The sequence below is a fragment of the Lagenorhynchus albirostris genome, chromosome X, assembly GCF_949774975.1.
Source record: "Lagenorhynchus albirostris chromosome X, mLagAlb1.1, whole genome shotgun sequence".
In the NCBI taxonomy this organism is placed as follows: Eukaryota; Metazoa; Chordata; class Mammalia; order Artiodactyla; family Delphinidae; genus Lagenorhynchus; species Lagenorhynchus albirostris.
The window spans coordinates 25,313,629-25,336,379 of record NC_083116.1 but is presented as its reverse complement, the minus strand read 5'-3'; the positions used below and the strand labels follow the sequence as shown (position 1 = coordinate 25,336,379).

Here is a 22,751-nt window from a genome sequence, read left to right as displayed (position 1 = left end):
AATATTCTTGTGTATGTCTTTGGTGGATATATGTACTCATTTTTAATACCCAAGAGTGGGGAAGTTCCTGGCGGTCCAGTGGTCAGGACTCAGCGCTTTCACTGCCGGGGCGCAGGTTCAATCCCTGGTCGGGGAACTAAGATCCTGCAAGCTGTGTGGCGTGGAAAAGAAAAAGAAAAATACTGAAGAGTGGAATTGATGAGTCAGAGGAGAAGTCTCCTCTTTTAGCACATCACTACACAATCTGTATTCCTACTTTGAGTGTCATTAAAGTGACTTTCTATTTGCTTTCTTGCCTTATCTAGTCCACCCTCCCCCCAGCTGCAGAAACTAAGTCAGAGAGATAGGAAGCTGATACATTCAAGGTTACAGACTGCGTCTTCCTCTATTTCCCATGATTTTTTCAAAATAATTGCTGGTGATTCACTAAAGGCATCCACGCTTTTCAGAATTTTGAAGCGCTTAACCCTTTTCTTATCTGTTTTACCTTATCTTGTACTGTTCATGTAGTCTTTAAAGCACCTAATCTCAATTCATAATGCTACAAAATACATACTCATTGCATTTTCAACTGTTGTAAGATTCTGAAAGTGATTCTTCAACGCCCAAGTATTTCTAAGTCCTCTTCCCAAAGCAGCTTTGGTTTGGTGGTTTGGTTTTGATTTGTTGTTGTTGTTGTTTATTTATTTGGCTGCGTTGGATCTTAGTTGCGGCACTCGGGATTTTTAAATTTTTTTTTGAGGCATGTGGGATCTAGTTCCCTGACCAAGGATCAAACCTGGGCCCCCTGCATTGGGAGCGCAGAGTCTTAGCTGCTAGACCACCAGGGGAGTCCCTGGTTTTGATTTTTTGCTTGTTGCTTAAATTTTTCTTTTCAATTATACTTTGCTGTTGAGTTGTGTTCATGAAAATAATTAAACTCTATGATCTTTTCCTCATCAGTTTTCATTTCAGATGATACCATATTCCAAAATCCTATGGTACAAGAAGCTATACGAATGGGATTCAGTTTCAAGGACATTAAGAAAATAATGGAGGAAAAAATTCAGACATCTGGGAGCAACTATAAATCACTTGAAGTTCTGGTTGCAGATCTAGTGAGTGCTCAGAAAGACAATGCACAAGATGAATCAGGTCAGACTTCGTTACAGAAAGGTACGCATGCCTGTTTTTAAAAAGCAAGACACACCTAACATCACTTCATTATGGATAGTATCTTACATGACTTGGTGGCCCATTCATTTCCCTCCTCTCATATTCCCCTTAGGATAAATGTTTTTTAAAACTTTTTATTATGAAAACTGTCAAACATACTCAAAAGTGGAGAGAATAGTATAATGAACCCTCACGTACACATCGACCATCTTCAATAATTATCGACACTTTTCTAATCTTGTTTCACTTCTTCCCCCACCTTTTTTTCTTTGCTGTAGTATTTCAAAGTAAATCCCAGACATCCTATATATCATTTACCTATAAATACTTTGATAAATATCTAACAGATAGGGACTTCTTTTAACATCACCTTAATACTGTGTGTTAATCTGCTCAGACTGTTACAACAGTACTGTAAACTGGGTGGCTTAAACAGCAGACATTTGTTTCTCATAGTTCTGGAGGCTGGGAAGTGCAAGACCAAGGTGCAGGCAGATTTGGTTCCTGATGAAGACTCTCTTCCATGCTTGCTGATGGCTGCCTTCTCTAAGTCCTCACATGGCCAAGAGAGAGAGCACTCTGCTTTCTGTTCTTCTTCTTATAAGGACCTTGATCCCATCATGGAGTCCCATCCTCATTACCTCATCTAAACCTAATTATCTCCCAAAGGCACCACCTCCAAGTACCATCACACAGTGGGTTAGGGGTTCAACGTATGAATTTTGGGAAGACAGACATTTAGCCCATAACATACTATTGTCACACTTAACAAAATTAACAGTAATTCCATATCATCTGAAATTCAGTTGGTTTTAATTTTCCTCATTGTCTTAAAATGTTTTTTCAGTTCATTTGTTCTACTCAGGGTCCAAGTAAGATCCAGTGATCCATTCATTTTAAAAGTGTGAGTTTATGCTTTATTTTAGATAAAGAACAACAAAGACTAACTTTTATCGTTGTGTGTAGACTATAAGTTTTGTAGTTGAAACTCTTTGGATTTAGAGTGTTCTGCAACTTTTCATATGATGTAAATATATAAAGGGGTCATATTGCTAAATAGAGCTTGAATTAATGGCATCTTAATACTATGAATCATGTATAGAAAGTGTATTAAATAATGTAGAAGAGAAGTATATAACCTCCTTTTAGGAAAAAGAAAGATAAAAAATACAAGTTTCTCCTTTAAGGATGACAGCTACTCTAGAGCTTGCCAGCAACATTGGAGGTTAAAGAAAAGGTTTCAAACTGAATACATTCTTGGGGTACTTTATTATAATCGTTCTCTAAGCTTTTGACCACCTGTATCAAAAGATGAGAACTCTCCAAGGGCTAATGAACCTAAAAGTTCACTTTTTTTTTTTTTACCTTAAAGACCCTTTTGATCTTTAGGTTATTTCAGATGTTTTTGAAACATTATTCAGATAATTACATAAGTCATAAAACAGTATAACATTAATGATGTTTTAAATTACATTAGTTGATGTAAAAGATTCAGCAGAAAGCATCTTTTCCTTAAAGATGCATGTATTTTAAACCTATAATAGCTCCACGTGTCTTGGTGATAGTGAAACAAACCATTTACTTCGTGATACCAGTGATTGTGCCATTCTCCCCTTAACCACAACTCAAGCTTAATTAAGTTTGACAATAAGGTGTTAGTTTTTATACCTGAAGGTGTTTACAACAGAAAGATTTAGTGGGTTGCAGTAGAAAGAGAACAGGGGACAGAGTGCATTGGGGCATGTTTGTCCTCTATCCAACAGGAGTTGGTGGGGAGTTCTTATTACTGAGACTACAAGCCAGGGTAGTGTGGGAAGGAGGGCCTAAACAAATGCCAGCTCTCAGGGGCACGGGTTAGAATTCATCAGATGATTTCTCCTTAGTCTCACAAAATTGAGAGGCAAGTAATTGTTACAGGCTGTCTTCTCATGGAGGACTGCTGTCTATTTCTCTTCCCCAAAGCTGATGAGGAAAGACTGGCACTAAGAATCTTTTAATTCTATACAAAATAGAGGGTGGGCCTAATTGAAGTAAAACAGATGGAAGTTATTAGAAAAAAGTACAATGTTATTGTTACTCATTGAGAAATCCTAGATTCAATACTAGTTTTTATCCCATTGGCTCTGTGACAGAGAATACCCCAGTCTTCTAAAGATAGTACCAAATTAGTATCTTTTTTTCTTTCTTTTTAGAAACAACATAGTATGATACAAAGCCCTTTATTTCATGTGTGTGCTAAGGCACTTGCTTTAATCCTTATGTGTATATTGCAGAACATAATGTAAAAATCAAATAACCCATACACATTTTTTATCAGTCTGTCTTTCCACATGAATCTGCTCTGATAGGAACATTAACAACATCAGTTTATTCTAGAAGTGGTTTAAAATAATGTAGTAAAAATATTAGCAAATAACATCAAAGATGATCTAGCTGTTGCCTTTATTGCTATGTGCCAGAACCTCCCGACCTAGAAGGGGGCCTTGTAGAAAGTAGAAGGGGAAAGGTACCTCAGGAAAGGAGAGAACCTAGCAGTTACTCTAAAGGCTAGAGTGAAGTAATTGCCAGAGGTAAACTACTAGTCTGGAAAGAATGCCCAGACCATCACCATCTCAAGTAAGTGTCTGTATGCAAGCCTGAAATAAGGTAGGAAAAGTGGAGTTAATGATATCTGTGTTTGGTAGGCATGACATTTCATCCATTGTGGTCTGCAAACATGGAATCACAAATAATCGGAATGAAAGGAACCTTAAAGATCATACAAAATTTTCATTACTTCAGAGAAAACTGAACTGCAGATATGCTGTTACTCAAGGTCACTCAGATAGTTGGGAGTAAAATTCAGGTTTCCTGACTTCTGGTCCGGTGTTCCTGTTTTTTCTTGTTTTTTTTTTTTACTTTTTAAAAAATTGTGGGGAATTCCCTGGCGGTCCAGTGGTTAGGACTCGGCGCTTTCACTGCTGAGGGCCTGGGTCCCATCCCTGGTCAGGGAACTAAGATCCAGCAAGCCACGCGGCGCAGCCAAAAACAAAACAGTTGTGGTAAATACACATAAAATTTACCTTCCGAACCATTTTTAAGTGTACAGTTCAGTAGTTTTAAGTACATTCACACTGTAGTGCAGTCAATCTCCAGAACTCTTTTCATCTACAAAACTGAAACTCTTTACCTATTAAACAACTCCCATTTCCCCCTCCCCTGGCAACCACCATTCTGCTTTCTGTCTCTGTAAATTTGACTACTGGAGGTATCTGATCCAGTGTCCTTTTTTATTCATTGTGGCATTACATCCAAAAGTAATGTGTAAATTACTTAATTGTCTTCCTTTTTTTGATTTTTCTTGGAATTACAAAGCTACCTTTTTTTTTTTTTTTCCTGCGGTACGCGGGCCTCTCACTGTTGTGGCCTCTCCCGTTGCGGAGCACAGGCTCCGGACGCGCAGGCTCAGTGGCCATGGCTCACGGGCCCAGCCACTCCGCAGCATGTGGGATCCTCCCAGACCGGGGCACGAACCCGTGTCCCCTGCATCGGCAGGCGGACTCTCAACCACTGCGCCACCAGGGAAGCCCTACAAAGCTACTTTTTAAAAAACACTGGGAAGGGGTCGTCCCCTGACCCCCAGGACTGGCCCAGGTGTAGAGAGACTACCTGAAGGGAAGGAAGCACAAAAGAGACCTGCTGTAGACTCAGGGCAAAGGGAATGCCAGGCTGGGACCTGTGAGCACTACAGGAGGAAACTCTAGCATGGTGGGACTAGCTCCAGGCACACAGGAGAAGTACAAGAGGATTGGACATGAAGTTACTTGGATTCTTCGTTCTCATTTGCCTTTTTCTGCTTCTGCTGCATGATCTCCGAGTCCCTCTGCTTGTGGACGGCAGCAGAAAGCCTGTTATCTCAAATGCTTTCCCTTCACCAAGTCACTCTGCTTTTCCATATTCCTCTGGCAGGCTAGCTCGCACTGGTTACCACAGTCTTGGTGATGGCATGAATATATACTTTATTCTGACTTTTTTGGTCAGATGCTTCCATATAATATAAATCAGTTTATAATGCCATCCCTTTGCTTCTGTTGTTTCCTATGCCCCGAATGCCTTTTTCCTGTTTGTATACCTCATCTGATGCCCCACTCCACCCCCAGTTCCTTAAATCCATTTCTTGAACTCATCCTTCAAGGCTCAGCTCAAAGGTCACTTCTTTGAAGTTTTCTCCAATACCCATAGCAGAGTTTGCAGCTCCCTCTACTCTCTCTGCTGTTAAAGCAATTGTAACATCATTTTGGAACTGTCTTCTTTTCTCTCCTGCCCATTAGACAAGCTTCTTGGGGGCAGGCAGTTTATCTTCTTATCTCTATGTTCCATCTTTGAGTTTTGATTATGCCCAGGAAGTTGCCTTTTAAGAAAAAAGAGATTATATAATCCTTTTCTCCACCGCTAATCAAAAAAACCTTTCTGAAGCAATTCTGATATCTTTTTCCAGGTTAAAACCCTTCACTGGCTCCTGGGGTCCTCGGTGTCAAGTCCAAACTCCTTTACATGGGTTGCCAAATCCTTCATGATCAGGCTCCTGCTAACCTGTAGCCTCATGTCATGCTATTTCCCCCTCAGATTCTCTTCCCAAGCCTTACCCGTGCACTTGCAGGCCTGGTTCTGTCTCTCTCCTTGGAGCCTGCTTATGTCATTTCCTCTGCCCAGAACCCTCTTCTCCCATTGCTCCTGTCCCCCAAGGCCGTCTCCCTCTCCTACTTTACTCCTACTCATCCTTTAGGACCCAGTTTAGGTATAATTTTTTCTGGGAAGCCTTCCCTTTATGTGTGTGTGCACGGACACACACCCTTCCTGTGTTCTTCATAACACGTTATAATTCCTTTTTATCATCACACTGTATTATAATTTCCTGTCTGCTTGTGTTCCTTACTTGTCTATGAATGATTGGGAGCCCAGGGTCTATGTATTTGTTAATTGTTCTTTCTCTAATGCCTAGAACCTAGCTAAGTGTTCAGTAAGTATTTGTTGCATAAAATTAGACCACTGTTTCCCAAACCTGTTTTCAGAATAGTGTTCCCCAGAATGTTAAAAGAGATGCCATGAAAAATGAACTCTGTAGTTAAATAGGGAAATGCATTTTGAATTTCTAAGAGGGCATATATGCTTTATCATACTGCCCTGAACTTGATAGTCATGGTTCCCAAATGCCAGTGTGCTCAACCCCATTATTTTAGATTCAGTGAATGGGGCCAAGGAATATATTGTTAAAAAAATGCCCCAAGTGATTCTCATGTGAGGCTGAATTTGGTATACACTGGTATACAGTGATTACAAAGGTTGTTATAATATATAATGCATTTGGAATACTGCGTAGTACATAGTAGAAGTGCTATATTACTGTTAATTGCTGCTGTTGTTGATGTTGTTGTCATTATAGTTATATATGACAGTGAAACACATCTCTATGACATATTTGTTAACATTTCACAAAACTTAGTTTGACAAAGGCTGAATTAAGCAAGAACTTCAGTGCCACCTGTGTATTGATGACACCCAAATCTCTATCCTTAGCCCTAACTTCTTCTGATCTCAAGACTTGACTCTCCGATTGCCTGTTGGACATTTTTATATGGATGCTGTGCAAGCACCTCAAAAAATCTTGAAAATCCCAAACCTGTACCTCCTTGTATATTTCCTATTGGCATTACCATCCCCTTGTCAGCCATGCTAGAAATCTTGAAATCAACTTTATTTCCTTTCTTCCTCATCCCTCACATCTAGTCACCAAATCCTACTTGTCCCACTTCAGAAGTAGCCCTCAAATCCATCCCTCCATTTCTGGAATAAGCCATGCCTTTTCTATATGCTACTTCTTTTACCTAAGCCTTGCTTCTCTGCTTAGCAAATTGCTATTTTTAAATGTCACTCTTCCACTTCCCCCTCCCCCATCCAACAGCCGCCAACCCGTGAAGCCTTCCCCAGCTAATCTGAACAGAAGAACTTGTTCTGTGGTCTTGTCCCAGAGACTTTGTATGTAACTTTATTATAGCACTTATCACTTTGTGCTTACCTCCGTAGCCTCAGCTCATGTCTTTCTCTCCCACTAGCATGCGAACTACTTAAGAGCAGATGCCATATGTGAGTCATCCTATCTCCCAACACTTGATTAGTGTCTGGCACATAGTAGGGGTTCACATTATTTCAGTGAATTTAAACAACTAAGAAAGTCTAAAATTAACACTTTTTTTTCTCTCTTTGTACAGAGATTAGTACTGAAGAGCAGCTAAGGCTACTGCAAGAGGAGAAGCTTTGCAAAATCTGTATGGATAGAAATATTGCTGTAGTTTTTATTCCTTGTGGACATCTGGTCACTTGTAAACAGTGTGCGGAAGCAGTGGACAAATGTCCCATGTGCTACACAGTCATTACTTTCAAGCAAAAAATTTTTATGTCTTAATCTAACTACAGTAGGCATGTTATATTCTTATTACCCTGATTGAATGTGTGATGTGAACCAACTTTAAGAAATCAGCATTGAATTCCATTAGCATTTGCTACCAAGTAGGGAAAAAATGTAAACTGTGATGTTATAGTTAGCAATCTAAAATTTGAATTTCTGGATTTTTCAGGATTTTAGCTGTATTATCTGTCCTATTTTTTCACTGTTATTTAATTGAAACCCTAGACTAAGAAGCATCATATTATTATAACTGATCACAATTTGTATATGTAGTACACTGACTTAGATTTCTAAATGTAAGTGAATTAATCAACTGACTTTTTCATCCTTTTTAGATAGGCTTAACAAATGGAGCCTTCTTTGTAAACGTACAGATTAATCTCCCCAATCACATAATTTGTTTTGTGTGAAAAAGGAATGAACTATTCTACACTGGTAGAAAGATAGAGATTATCTTTAGATGTTTGTGTTTTAGGATTTTGTCCACTTTCTTTTAAAATTATACACATGTACTTGGGTGGATGATTTTTAAAAATGATTTTGCCATCGTTAAAAGGGTATTTAATGATTGAATACCATCTAGCCTACACGTACTGACGTGGAAAGATGTCAGAGGTATATTAAGTTTAAAATCAAGTGGCAAAACACTGTGTATAGAATGAGCCAAGTGAGGTGTGTGTGTTTTATATACGTATAGAACAGAAGATTTGGAAAGATAGGCACTAAACTGTTAAATGTGGTTTCTTTGGGGGGGTATGGGTCCCAGAGGGGCTTTACAGGGAGGGACCTTTCACTTTCTACTTTTTTTATTTTGTTCTGTTTGAATTTTTTATAAGTCTGTATTACTTTTGTAATCAGAATTTTTAGAAAGTATTTTACTGATTTAAAGGCTTAGGCATGTTCAAACGCCTGCAAAACTACTTACTGCTCAGCTTCAGTTTTTCTAATCCAAGAAGGCAGGGCAGTTAACCTTTTTGGTGCCAATGTGAAATTTAAATGTTTATATGTTTTTCCTGCTTTGTGGATGAAAAATATTTCTGAGTGGTAGTTTTCTGACAGGTAGACCATGTCTTCTTCTCTTGTTTCAAAATAAATATTCCTGATTTTGTAAAATGAAATATAAAATATGTCTCAGATCTTCCAATTAATTAGTAAGGATTCATCCTTAATCCTTGCTAGTTTAAGCCTGCCTAAGTCACTTTACTAAAAGATCTTCGTTAACCCAGTATTTTAAACATCTGTCAGCTTATGTAGGTAAGAGTAGAAGCATGTTTGTACACTGCTCGTAGTTATAGTGACAGCTTTCCATGTTGAGATTCTCATATCGTCTTGTATCTTAAAGTTTCATGTGAGTTTTTACCTTTAGGATGATTAAGATGTATATAGGACAAAATGTCAAGTCTTTACCTAAGTTTTTTGTTTTCTTGTCTAGTGATAGTAGTAGATACTTCTGAAATAAATGTTCTCTCAAGATCCTTAAAAACCTCTTGGAAATTATAAAATATTGACAAGAAAAGAAGAGTTGTTTGAATATTAAAGAAAAAATAAAACTTGAATAAGAATCAGTATATATTAAAAAAAGAAAATGAAAGTTTAAAAATGCTTCATAGAACACCCAGACAAAGATTCTCACAACAACCTGTTGTAGAGGTGAGTGAGGCATTTTACTGTAGAGAAAAGTTTGAGAGTGGAACTGTTAAAAGTTATATTTTTGTTGTATTTTCTAAGAGAAAGAGTATTATGGTCTCTTAACCTCTGTTGATTACTACTTTGATATTCATTTAAAGCACTGCAAATTTAAATGAGAATTTTAAAAATCAAATAATGACTGCCCTGTTTTTGTTTTACTATGTAAATCCTCAGTTCTTTACCTTTGCACTTTCTTCTACTTAGGTTTAGTTATATATTCATTAAGTTAAATTTTACATGTATAGTCTAAGCTTTAAATTTAAACTTAAATTACAAGGGGAGAAAAGTGTTAAAGTTTTAAAAATGTGTTTTCCAGGACACATCAGCTCCAAGTCAGGTAGTTAGTTCAGTCTAGTTGTTGGCCGAGGACTGAACTGTTTTAACATAAGGCTTTTCCAGTTCTGGAAGCCTCAGTTCATTAAAACTCTTTTAAAACTTGTATGTTTAGAGTTAAGCAAGACCTTTTTTCTCCCCATGAGTTGTGAAATTTAATGCATGAAGCTGATGTGGCTAACAAGTTTATTTTAAGAATTGTTTAGAAGTGCTGTTGCTTCAGGTTGTTAAATCACTCAACACTTCAACTTCTAATCAAATTTTTAAAGACTTACCAATGTTTGCCTTTGTTTGCACTATGAAAAGCCCTGGATCCTTCCCATCTAATTGTGCAAAGAATGATCACTTGCAAGGTCAAAAATATAGCCAGATCCAAATCTCTGCCTCCTCCTTCCCAAAATAGTTCTCACTATCTACATGTAGACATTCTTTTCTATATAAAGTTCACTCTAAGATTTCAAAAGGCACCACCTATTTTACTACATTTTAGTCATGCGAAGAGTCAAGTTGTTTTGTAATAAATAATTATCTTTATTCGTAATAATCTGGTGTGCTGATCAAAAGCTTTGTCTTAATTTTTGAGAAACGGGTTTAGTGTTTATAAAATAAATTCCAGTTTATTAATTAGTAGCTTTGTATTGCCTTTCCTACTAGATTTTTTGTTTGTTTTTATTTTTTTTCCCCTTTGGTTTGGGGCTAAGATGGGGTAGGATGGGTGTAGTGAATGTATATGATGTGATTTGGCCCTGTGTATTATGATCTTTTGTTGTTATATTATTTAAATGTTGGTAGTTTTTTTCCTGTTTTCATTTTAGTGGATAAAATTGGTATTTTGAACTCTGAATGGAGACTACCACCACAGCATTAGTTCCACATATCGTACCCTTTAGATCAAAATCATTGTTTTATTTCCTGCTCACCCAGTTGTTGAATATGGGGAAAAGGGGTGGAGGGGTGGGAGAAGTAGGATAGGTTGTGTATCATTTCCATTAGAGAAATAAGAAAACAGGAGGGAATATTTGACAAATATGGTTATTTTTAGCCAAATCTGCTTTAAAAAAGAAAAAAAGAGGTAACCATTTCTTCATCTGTGAAATGAGAATAGTACGTGTCTTACAAAGTTATGAGTTCAAGGAGGCCATATATGTAAAATACCTGTTATAAATGTTAATTCCCTACCTAACACTCTTTTACCTTCCGTGGATATGCCTTGACTCTGGAAATGTGGGCTAAAACTTAGATGATATCTTTCAGTGACTCTTACTCATTTTTTTTGTTTGTTTGTCATAGTCAAGATGCAAATTACAATGAACAAGTAGGTCAAGTCCTTAAAAATATTTAAATTCCTGTTTTAATAACTTGAAAAAAATATTCTTACCAAATTTAGTTGAGCTTTCCTAATAGAAACAGTTGGCTTATTCCCACTTTCATAATCAGTTCCAGTTTGACTCTTGTACACTTAGCACAGTGTGAATTTCATTTGCAGCATAATAGGATCATAGGGTGTCAGAGCTAGAAGAGACCTTAGAGAGTATCTAAATTCATCCCTCTTGTTTTACAGATAAGGGAACTGAGGCTGAAAGGTGAAATGATTTGTTCAAAGCTGTATAGCTAATTAGTGATAGCTCAGACTGGGTCATAGTTTGACGGTGAAAAACTTCAAGCTACCTCTCCAGGGAGGTCTCAAATGTTTATTTTTTCTTGTATACCATACCATAACCTTCACTACATATTAAATGATACTTTATAACTAATACAATAGGACAATCTTAAATACATATAGCTTCAAATTGTACAATACTACATTAATGTTTGGGTGGTAAGATTCTATTTTGAAGTCTAAAGTTTGCAGAAATGCATATAGATTTTTTGGCATTTATTACATTCTTGTGTATCATTGATGTAACATTTAAAATTACTATATATTTTGTCATTCTGTCTATACTTAGCAACAAATTTGCATTTTTTATTTGATGTAACAAAGGCTTTAATGTAATTTTTGTTAGAAGAGTTTGCATTTTTTTCATTACTGTTATACTTTATCTAACCTGACAAAATGACTGATTCTTATGTCATTGTATTAGTGTTGTGAATAATCATGTGAAATGTGTGAGAAAGAGTACTATATTTGTGAATATAATTTTATGGCTCTTTTCATTTAGTAGAAACCTTTCCATCAGTATGGAAAACTAAGAAAATTGCTTTCTACTGTAAAATCTGGCAGTCATCATAGATTAAAGCTTATTTTTCTGTGAATAAAACTTATTCAATAAAGCACTATTCTTTAAAATGATATCTTATTAGTTTCATTTTCTCAGAAGAAAATAAAATACTTAAAAATACTAAAATGTAACCTCCTAAATATACCCTATGCCATTGGGCCAGGCAGTAAGGTACACATCAAGTCAGATCATATTTAAAAAAAAAAAAAAAGACATCTGCTTTCAAATTAATTTATAGAATTCTATAAGTGCATAAAAAGTTAATTTTTAACATGTGTAAAAATATGAACCCCCCCCCTCCCCACAAAGATTGGCCTGGTTGACTCAAGAGATAGTATAGTCACCATAACAAGGCTTGAACAAGCAAGAGACCTAAGAAGCCACTGCCCCTTTGAGGCAGGCAGCAGAGAAGGATTTTTGTGAGTCTGTATTGGCAGCTGCCCAGAGAGTTTCAGAAGCTACAAGCAAATCTGGTGGAATAAAAAGTGAGGGAATAAAGGATCTTTAAAGGGAGAGAGAAATTTAGAAGAGGGCTATTTCCCCTACCCCTGCCTGCCCACAATGGAAGTTCCTAAATTGAGATTTGTATTTCAGGCCTAGTCTGTATAGTGACTGATTATTGAATCCTTGACTATGTTATCACTCTTATCCGAGATATACCATTAAGACCTTGTTTTAAATGCAGTCCACATTTTATACATGTTAACTACACTTTCAATGAATATTGATGAAGATGTGAATTTTCAAAGCTTTCTCTTAACAGAAATTTTCAAACTTACATAAAAGTAGAAAGGGAAATATAATGAGTCCCATGGTAATCATCATTCAGCTTCAACAAATAACATTTTGCCAGTCTTGTTTCATCTAGGACTCTCCCTCCCTTTATTTATTTTTAGATTTTATTTATTTATTTATTGCTGATATATTCTAGAGTAAATCTTAGACATTATGTTATTTCTCCTGTAATTACCTTGTTATATACCTATACCAGATTAGAACATTTTTTAAATTGTGAATTTTTAACACCGCTATTACTGCTAAATATTAATGGACATCTAAACAAGAATTAAAGGCAACTTTATTCCCCCTTTCACCCTATTTGAAGATTAAGGTAAATAAACCCCCTCAAAACTGATATTTAAAAAATACTTTTAGGGAGTTCCCTGGGCGTCCAGTGGTTAAGACTCAGTGCTTTCACTGCCGTGGCCCGGGGTTCAGTCCCTGGTCGGGGAGCTAAAGATCCCACATGCCACGTGGCGCAGCCAAAAAGAAAAAAAAATTTTTAAATGATCTTCTCACTATTTCATTTGTAGTTTGCTTATAGATTGTAGAATAAATGTGGTGCCTATTAAAAGTTGGTAGGCTAACTTGCAACAACATGGATGGACCTAGAGAGTATTATACTTAGTGAAATAAGTCAGAGAAAGACAAATACTGTATGATATCACTTATTTGTAGAATCTAAAAAGTAAAAATATAACAAACATTCACAGATACAGAGAACAAACTAGGGGTGAGGGAGCAGGTAAGGGACAAGATAGGGGTATGGGATTAAGAGATACAAACTACTATGTATAAAGTAAGCAACAAGGATATATTATACACCACAGGGACATATAGCCATTATTTTGTAATAACTTTAAGTGGAGTATAATCTAAAAATATTGAATCACGGTGTTGTACACCTGAAACTAATAAAATACTGTAAATCCACTAAACTTCTATTTAAAATTTTTTTAATAAAAAAACTAAAGGTAGGCTAACTGCATGGTGTATGGATACCTAGTGGTTCTCAAAGTGTGGTCTGGAGACCAGCAGCACCTGCATCACCTGGGAACTTGTTAGAAATACAAATTGTTGGGCCCCAACCTAAACCTAGTGAATCAGAAATTCTGGGGTGTAACACAGCAGTCGGTGTTTTAACAAACCCTCTAGGTGGTTCTGATACAGGCTAAAGTTTGAAAACCACTGGCATATGGTATGGGGTCCGAATCCAGAAATAACTAAGTGACTGAAACCTGTAAGTTAAATTGATGTAGCTCTCTGCAGGTGACTGTCATCCTTAACCTTTCTTCTCCTTGTAACTCATTGCTGATCCAGTCCTGTATTTTCTCCTGCTACCAAAATGCGAAGACTTAAAATGCAACATCCTGAAAATCCCTTCTGATTCCACTTTTCAACAAAATTTTCTTGCATACAGTACTCTTTGAATTTGATAATGCAAATCATTCTTCAGCCCCTACACTGCCAAGTTCAGAATAGCCTCACATTGCTCATTGCCATTAAACTGTCCTCCAATCAAGCAGTGAAAGGGTTAAGTATTTGAAGTCTCTCTTATAAGCACTAGTGTGACAGCAATTAGTTGAAATTGTACAGAACAGACCTGCACTTCTAGAAAGAGCCAAAGCTTCAGTGAAATGTGAGCAGTTAATCTACAAATGATAGAGTTGGAAGTGGTCAGCCTCTCTAATTCATAATAAGTAGCAGTTCTGGATTCTTTTTTTAGGTCTGAAATTTTAAAGTGTGGCACAAAAGAAAATTCTTGTAGTGGTTTTAGGTCTCTAAAGGTCTTCATAGTTGCATAAATCCACACTAAGGTCAATATTGGTCTCTAACTGTATCCAAAATAAAAATTTTAAGGTAGATAAAGGCTAGATGAAAGTCAGACTTAGTTTTCTTTTCCTGCAAACTACTAATTTGCTTATAACAAACACTTCCATAACCTAGCCATTTGGCTTTGTATAGATTTGGTCTGTTTAGAGTTTTTTTTTCCAATCTTATTCTGTTTAATTTGATATTTCCAAGACCCTATATGCGCCATAACTAGTAACTACAGCATAAGAAATCTTTTGCACGGGCCTATGCTTGTTAACTTTAGGCTTATGAATAAATAGTAGAAGAATACTGGTTCAAAACAAATAAGGAATAAGAACCCAAGAGAAACCAAACTTTATTTCCCCCTTTTATTTTCCCAGAAGAATTTAAATATTCAAAAAAAGAGTAGGGTATAATTAATTAATTGAGGTAATAGTATTTAAACAATGATCTTGCTTCAAAATCTAATTCTTGTTTCAGACAATTTTATGTTTCAAAAATATTTTTTACATGCAAAATTATAAATGTCCATTTGTTACAAAAACTTTTGAGCTTTCTTTTAAGTCTGTGTGTTGTGTTTTAACTTTATTTCGTTACTAGGTACTAGGGATTTCTTTTGAATTCCATTAGCTTAAATAAGGGGCTTTGCATTTTTGGCTAAAGCATCAAAAATGTATTTTCTCATTAAATATTGGAATTTTGTTTGGCAGTGATTAGGCTCTCCTTCTGCCAGATTACTGACAATTGGATTGAGGAAGGAAAAAAGAACACACAAGTATGTTCATGAACAATTACTGATGTTTCAGAGGAACTTAAATTGAAAACAAAGACCCCAAATTTCCCCCATAAAATTAATCTGGAGTGGAGAAAAACTTGCTAAAAATTATTTTATTTTTCATTAAATAAACATTGTGCAGGGATTTCCTAGCAGAAATTTAACAAAGGCCTGTGTTAATCATTAAGAGAATGACCTGACTCACCTGGAAAAACTTGTTTTTCTTTCAACTAGATTTTTGTTTGTTATTTGACTACTAAAAAGAACGTACTGTACTTATGCCTTTCTTGGTTTTCTACTGTAAATATTTCAGATACATTATGTTCTTATAGCTCATATAAGAATTAAGTAAAGGACTTCCCTGGTGGCATAGTGGTTAAGAATCCGCCTGCCAATGCAGGGGACATGGGTGTGATCCCGGGCCTGGGAAGATCCCACATGCTGCGGAGCAACTAAGCCCGTGTGCCACAACTACTGAGCCTGCGCTCTAGAGCCCACGAGCCCCAACTACTGAGCCTGCGTGCCACAACTACTGAAGCCCGCGTGCCTAGAGCCCATGCTCCGCAATGAGAGAAGCCACCGCAATGAGAAGCCTGTGCACCACAACGAAGAGTAGCCCCCACTCGCCGCAACGAAGACCCAATGCAGCCAAAAAAATTTTTTTAATAAATAAATTTTAAAATAAGAATTAAGTAAAAAGACCTATACTTAGTATGAGTTATAAATCAATATATGGTCATTTACATGTAATGAAATGTAACAAAAATATTAACACATAGGGATAAGTATCCCTGCTCCACCTACCTCAGAGGAGTGTTGAAAGGATCGTATGAGTAAATGTACATGAAAGAGCTTCAAAAAGTATAAACTATATAAGCCCAAGGAATCATTCCTCTAATTAGAGTTTACTGGACTAATTATGGGTTAGTTTCATACAAAATTAAACAGTTGTGGACCAGTATCTGATTAATCAAGGATGTATAGTGATGAAATTCATTTATACAGTTTCTTGGCCATTTCCGTGGCTCTCAAAATCCTTTACATGCATTATCTCTTTGCCTTCCACTCTCTACATGGTTACTCCTGTGTTTAAATCAGAAGTGTATGGGTAATGGCACGGAGATAATTGGAGAAATTGTTGCTGTACAATTTTGGAAATTGTGTTCATAAACCCTGCCATTCAAGTGGCCCTTAAATAGATTTACTTGGGCAGTCAGGCCAGCTCTGTTTTCTAACGTATGAAAATAAGACTATATAAAACGGATAAATTCAGGGAGGATAAAATAATTGGTCTGGTACTCTTGCACTATGCCGTTGTGTCTCTCATTCATTATAGTCACAGCACCTCTATAATTTATAGCTGAAGAACCCCAGACATAGAGGTTACCTGACTCACCTAAATCATATGGTGAATCACGAGTCGAGCTGTTCTTATAGGCAGTGAATATGTTTCTGGCTAATTTTCGGCATGAATTAGCTAAATTGGCTGCCTCACTGTCTGAACTTTTGAGTGTATACGTCCAAATCCAGGCTTTTTTTTGTACAGCAAGACCTGACTGGCCATATGATGCCAAACCACAAAGCCAAATAGAATAAATAGGTATATGTGGTCCTTACCATGTCTACTCAACTAGAATTGAAAAATTAAAGTAATTCTAAAAAACAAAATTGATTAACTATGTCTCTGATCTTAAGAATTTGGAAATGAGGAAGAGAATGTTTCACTACGTTGCCAAGGCAAACCTTGGAGGTCAGGAACCATATCTTCCTAATCACTATGTTCCCAATGACTAGCATGCTGTCTAGTCCATTAATAAGCAGAGTTAATTTTTTCAATACATAGATGTATGAGTGAAGGAATGAAAGAACAAATTAGTAAGTGAATGGAGTGGGAAAGCCTCCTCATCTAAAAGTTGTGCATTGACAAATGTAATACAATTTGGAATCAATACTGACTTTCTACAAATTTCATTTTAGTTTTTTTTTTTTTTTTTTTTTGCGGTACGCGGGCCTCTCACCGCTGCGGCCTCTCCCGCTGCGGAGCAACAGGCTCCGGACGCGCAGGCTCAGCGGCCATGGCTCACGGGCGCAGCCGCTCCGCGGCACGTGGGATCCTCCCAGACCGGGGCACGAACCCGCGTCCCCTGCATCGGCAGGCAGACTCCCAACCACTGCGCCACCAGGGAAGCCCCATTTTAGTTTTTTTAATGCACCAACATTAAACACCTACTATGTGCCAGGCTCTGTGCTAGATGCTAGGGAGTCAATTCTATCACTGAAGGGCAATAGGAACTGTATCTAATTCAAACTTTGGGGAGGGTGTGTGGGGGGCAGTATTCTGGAGTATGGGGCCCTTGCAGTAGTCAAGGAGGTGGCGGAAGGGATTTCTGCCTGGGAGGGAAGCATGTGCAGAGCTCAGAATCAAGAAAGTCTGACATATCTGAAGACTAAAAATGGAGGTTTTGAATGAGAGGTCTAAAGCCATTTGCTGGGAATCCTCATGGCCATTTTGTGTGCGCTAGGTCTCCTTGGGTACACATTTTGGATCAGTTTGGTTTTCTTTCTCCCTACAGATTAGAGAAATTCAAGATGGTATGATGGGTTTTGAATTTCTGGGCACGAAACAGGTGAGTTTTTTCTAAAGCAGGTTATGTGAGGTATGTTGGGGTATAAAGGAAAGGATATTCACTCACCAGGCAACCATCACCTTTTCTAAGCCTTTGCTGGGGCTGGACGGTATATACAAGGCTCACACAAGTTTCTTTTTATTTGAAATATATATTCAAATTAAGGCACCTTGTTTAATACGTTTAATGAAATCTTGTTTCACTTCATCATTGACCTCCACCAGTGTCTCTTAATCCTATTTAATCGTACCAACAGTGTGTAATAATTGCTTGCAGCGTACACAGAAATTCTGGGACATAGTGATAGAAGAAAGTAACACCCAGGCTGGGTCCTCCTGCAGTTTATAGTCTTGGTAGTAGAAAGAGATTTACATTCATCATTCACAAGGTATTCCCCCATTCCAAACATAATGCAGCGACCATTGGTAACCACGGTGGGTGTTGTTTAACTCAAAACAAATCAAAGGAACAAAAGAGTGTAAATATAGTGTGATACAGAGCTAGATTGTGTGGTATAGACTAACATTATTACAGGAACAAAGAAGGACAAGTGAGGTTGTGGCCCAATAATTGGAGCAGGTTTCATCAGAGTGGTGTGACCAAAGTTACAGACCCTGAGATTGTTGAAGGCTGTTCAGATACTAAAATTTTATGATTGTATGTGATATATTTGTTGTTGTTGTTTTGTTTTGTTTTCTATGCAAGGTTAATGGAGGACAAAAGTACGCACTTGGGCTGTTATGCTATAGGCTTCTGTGTGTGTTCTGGCATGTGTCTTGAATAATATTTTAATATATTTCCATACACATTCCATTAAATAATGACTCTTTGAACAGCATTTCATCTTAAAAGGAATTCAGCCTCCATTGCTTCTAAGCAAAAATTAGAAGACAAAGTTCCCTCAAAGTCCTGCTCAAGCATTCCCTCTTCATTGGGAAATGGTCAGTTAATTCAAATGACAAATGAGGAACGGGAGCAACTCAGCAGGTGATTCATGGTGTGATTGAAAGGGCCTGGTACGTTTTCTATGTCAGTTTCTTCATCTATCTGTAGGAAATAATGGTCTCACAGAGGTGCTATGAAAAATAATTAAAGTTGGTAATGTGCTTTGAGATCCATGGATGAACTGCGCTTTCAAAGTGCATAAGTACACACCACAGTGAGTCTCTCAGGCTGGTTTCCTCTACTCAGTCTTTCATAGGTATTAAAAATGACCCAATATACACACTATCAAACGTAGTAAGGTAGATAGCTAGTGGGAAGCAGCCGCATGGCACAGGGATATTGGCTCGGTGCTTTGTGACAGCCTGGAGGGGTGGGATAGGGAGGGTGGGAGGGAGGGAGATGCAAGAGGGAAGACATATGGGAACATATGTTTATGTATGACTGATTTGCTTTGTTATGGGGCAGAAACTAACACACCATTGTAAAGCAATTATACCCCAATAAAGATGTTAAAAAAAAAAATGACCCAGTTCAGGTAGGTTTTCCTTGTTCTCCAGTTGCTACTACATTTTTTAGCCACTGATACCAGTCGCCTTTAAAATGTTTAGAATACAACCCACAGTAGTAGTAAATACCACTAATCCTTTGGCTTTAGGATTCTTAAAGTCTTTTCTTTGGCGGAGTTTAGTTTTCCAGATCACTCTCTACCTTCATTCTCAATCTTTCCACTTCAGTTGACTCACTTATCTCCTCTCTGAGGCCAGTCCCAACAGATTGTAAAAGATCAGCTCAATGGCTTCACTGAAACCAAACAGGAGGTCTCGCTTTGCTTTGCTTAATACTTGATCATTTCTTCTTTGCTGTTCTTATTCCTCTTCTTTCCCTCCTGCCCTCTCCCCCATTTTAATTGGCCTGTTGGAAACACCCAGCAGGTGAAATTCTTTAGATAACTCCACAGCAGGCTGAAATCCAAATGTTGAGCTGTTGAGTTGGGGGAGGAAAGAAGCTAGGATTGGCCAAGCAGAAAACAAGAGGGGAGTTGGGAGCAAGATGTTGTGACAACATCCAAGTCTATCTGGGTAGTAAGGGGAAACCTAGAACAACAAAACCAACTGAGAACAACATGAGAAAAGAACCACTGACCCCTAACCTGGGCAGCCTTCCCACAAACTCCTTTTGCCATTTTTGCCATTTGAGAGAAGGAAGCAAGAGAACGTGGTATTGCTCCCCATCACAGGAAAAACAACGTCAAGCATATATTTCGTAATGCTCTTGGATTCACAGTGACATCTTTATGTTCAAAGGAAAGCACACTTCTTCCAAACGTTTGGTTCCAAGATGGAATATGAAATGGAATGAGACTATGAGTATAAATCAAACTTTTTCTTAAGCGCCTTTTGAATTCTGTCATTTATCAATATGTGATACAATTTCAACATCTGAATCTCGGGCAAAAGCTTTCCTTCATTCCCCCCAACCCCAATGTTCTGTCTGCACTGCCTGGTGGAGGGAGGGGGCAGAGTTTCCTTTAATAGAAACCACTGCTTGAAGCAGTGCCCATGCTGAAGGGCTTCAGTTACCGTCACTAAATTAGAACTTTACCAGAGTAAAATACCCAGAGACTGGGTCAATTTTACTCTTTTACTTTGCCGGTAGGAAATATTTTCCTTCAAACGGAGTAAAAAACACAAAGAGGGCTTTTACCGTTCTTGAAATACTGTAGCACTGCATATGCTTCTCACTCTAAGTGCAGAAAACTTTTGAAAAGTATCTATTTATATAACATTTTGGAAATGACGAAATGTAAGAAATGGAGGACGGATTAGTGGTTGCCACTAATCTGACTGCCTAGCCAGTGCTTTTCCAAAAAAGGGACGTGTAAGAAACAAGATGTAAAGGTCACTGAACTAAAAATCAAAAGAAATAGATTTTATTAGTAGCTCTGCCATTGTATGTGTTGAAAAGATACAAAATACAGACTTTTTTTATATAATGAGGAGGGGAGATCAGAGGGAGGTGGGTGTGGTTATAAAAAGGCAACTTGAGGAATCCTTGTGGTTTGGAACTGTTCTGTATCTTGACTGTGGTGGTAGATACATGAATCTACATGGGTGATAAAATTGTATATAAATTAATACAAACATGCATGCTTGCACCCACAAACACACGTACACAAACTAGTACAATTAAAACTGGGGACAACAGGGAAGACATATGGGAACATATGTTTATGTATGACTGATTCACTTTGTTATAAAGCAGAAACTAACACACCATTGTAAAGCAATTATACCCCAATAAAGATGTAAAAAAATAAATAAATAAATAAATAAAAAAATAAAAAAACTGGGGAAATCAGAATGAGACCAGTGGACTGTATCAATGTCAATATTCTGTTGTGATATAATATTACAGTTTTACAAGATGTTAACACTGGGAAGACCTGGGCAAAGTGTACAAGGGATCTCTCTGTATTATTTCTTATAATTGTAGGCAAGTCTACAATTATCGCAATAAAATTTTCAATTTTAAAATAGTTAACCAGGTCTTTTCTAGGCCCCACTCAAATAGCATAGGCAAAGAGACAAAATACCCATGGCTGAGATAAAGAGAAGAAAGCTGGACCCTGAAGACTGACTGACCCAGAACCAGAGTTCGATAAATCAGAAAAGAAGAAAAAAAGGGTTTTGGTTACAACTTAGCATTCCATGTAAAGGATTTAATTTACAAATTAGTAAAAAAGATGCTGAATTGTACAATATTTATTTCTCTTTAAAGTTGGTCTAGGGCTTCCCTGGTGGCACAGTGGTTAAGAATCCGCCTGCCAATGCTGGGGACATGGGTTCGAGCCCTGGTCCAGGAAGATCCCACATGCCGCGGAGCAACTAAGCCCGTGCGCCACAACTACTGAGCCTGCGCTCTAGAGCCTGCGAGCCACAACTACTGAACCCATGTGCCACAACTACTGAAGCCTGCACGCCTAGAGCCTGTGCTCCACAACAAAGAGAAGCCACCGCAATGAGAAACCTGTGCACCGCAACGAAGAGTAGCCCCTGCTTGCCACAAATGGAGAAAGCCTGCGCACAGCAACAAAGACCCAGCACATCCCAAAATAAATAAATAAAATAAATTTTTTAAAAAATTTTAAAAAAAGAAATGGTAAAATTTATTGAAAAAGACAAAGTTGGTCTAAGATATTAACTTTAAAATACAACTGTAATGGGGATATATATATATATGTATATGCATAGCTGATTCACTTTATTATAAAGCAGAAACTAACACACCATTGTAAAGCAACTATACTCCAATAAAGATGTTTAAAAAAAAATAAGATAAAAAGATGCAATGTACAGCACAGGGAATATAGCCAAAATTTTATAATAACTATAAATGGAGTATAATCTATAAAAATAATGAATCACTATGTTGTACACCTGATACTAATATAATTTGTCCTTTATACTTCAATAAAAAATATAAATTAAAAAAATACAACTGTAGAGGGAGATCAGCTTGGTGCTTTGTGAGCACCTAGAGGGATGGGATAGGGAGGGTGGGAGGGAGATGCGAGAGGGAGGGGATATGGGGATATATGTATACATATAGCTGATTCACTTTGTTATACAGCAGAAACTAACACAACAATGTAAAGTAATTATACTCCAATAAAGATGTTTAAAAAAAAAACAACTGTAGACAAGGACTTACTGTATAGCACAGGGGACTATATTCAATATCTTGTAATAACCCATAACAGAAAAGAATCTGAAAAAGAACATATTTTATATATATATGTATAACTGAATCACTTTGCTATACACCTGAAACACTGTAAATCAACTCTACTTCAAGTAAAAAAAACAAATAACTGTACCTCCTAATGCCTATTTAATTATTTTATTATAGAATTCTATTTTTATGAATAAGGGTGAGGAAATCATGCTGATGTCTGGGCAGAAATG

General features: G+C 37.3%; 1 protein-coding gene across 2 annotated transcripts in view; it reads left to right on the top strand.

The window, feature by feature from the left end:
- XIAP (X-linked inhibitor of apoptosis) overlaps positions 1–22,301 on the top strand; it is a 55,068-nt gene extending 32,767 nt beyond the window's left edge. For both annotated transcript variants that reach the window (XM_060138740.1, XM_060138739.1), the window contains exons 6-9: positions 943–1,155; positions 7,404–9,250; positions 17,788–17,841; positions 21,565–22,301. In XM_060138740.1, coding sequence (XP_059994723.1) covers positions 943–1,155; positions 7,404–7,597 — 407 coding nt within the window. In that variant the 3' untranslated portion in view covers positions 7,598–9,250; positions 17,788–17,841; positions 21,565–22,301. The remainder of the gene's footprint in view (positions 1–942; positions 1,156–7,403; positions 9,251–17,787; positions 17,842–21,564) is intronic.
- The last annotated feature ends 450 nt before the right edge of the window (positions 22,302–22,751 follow it).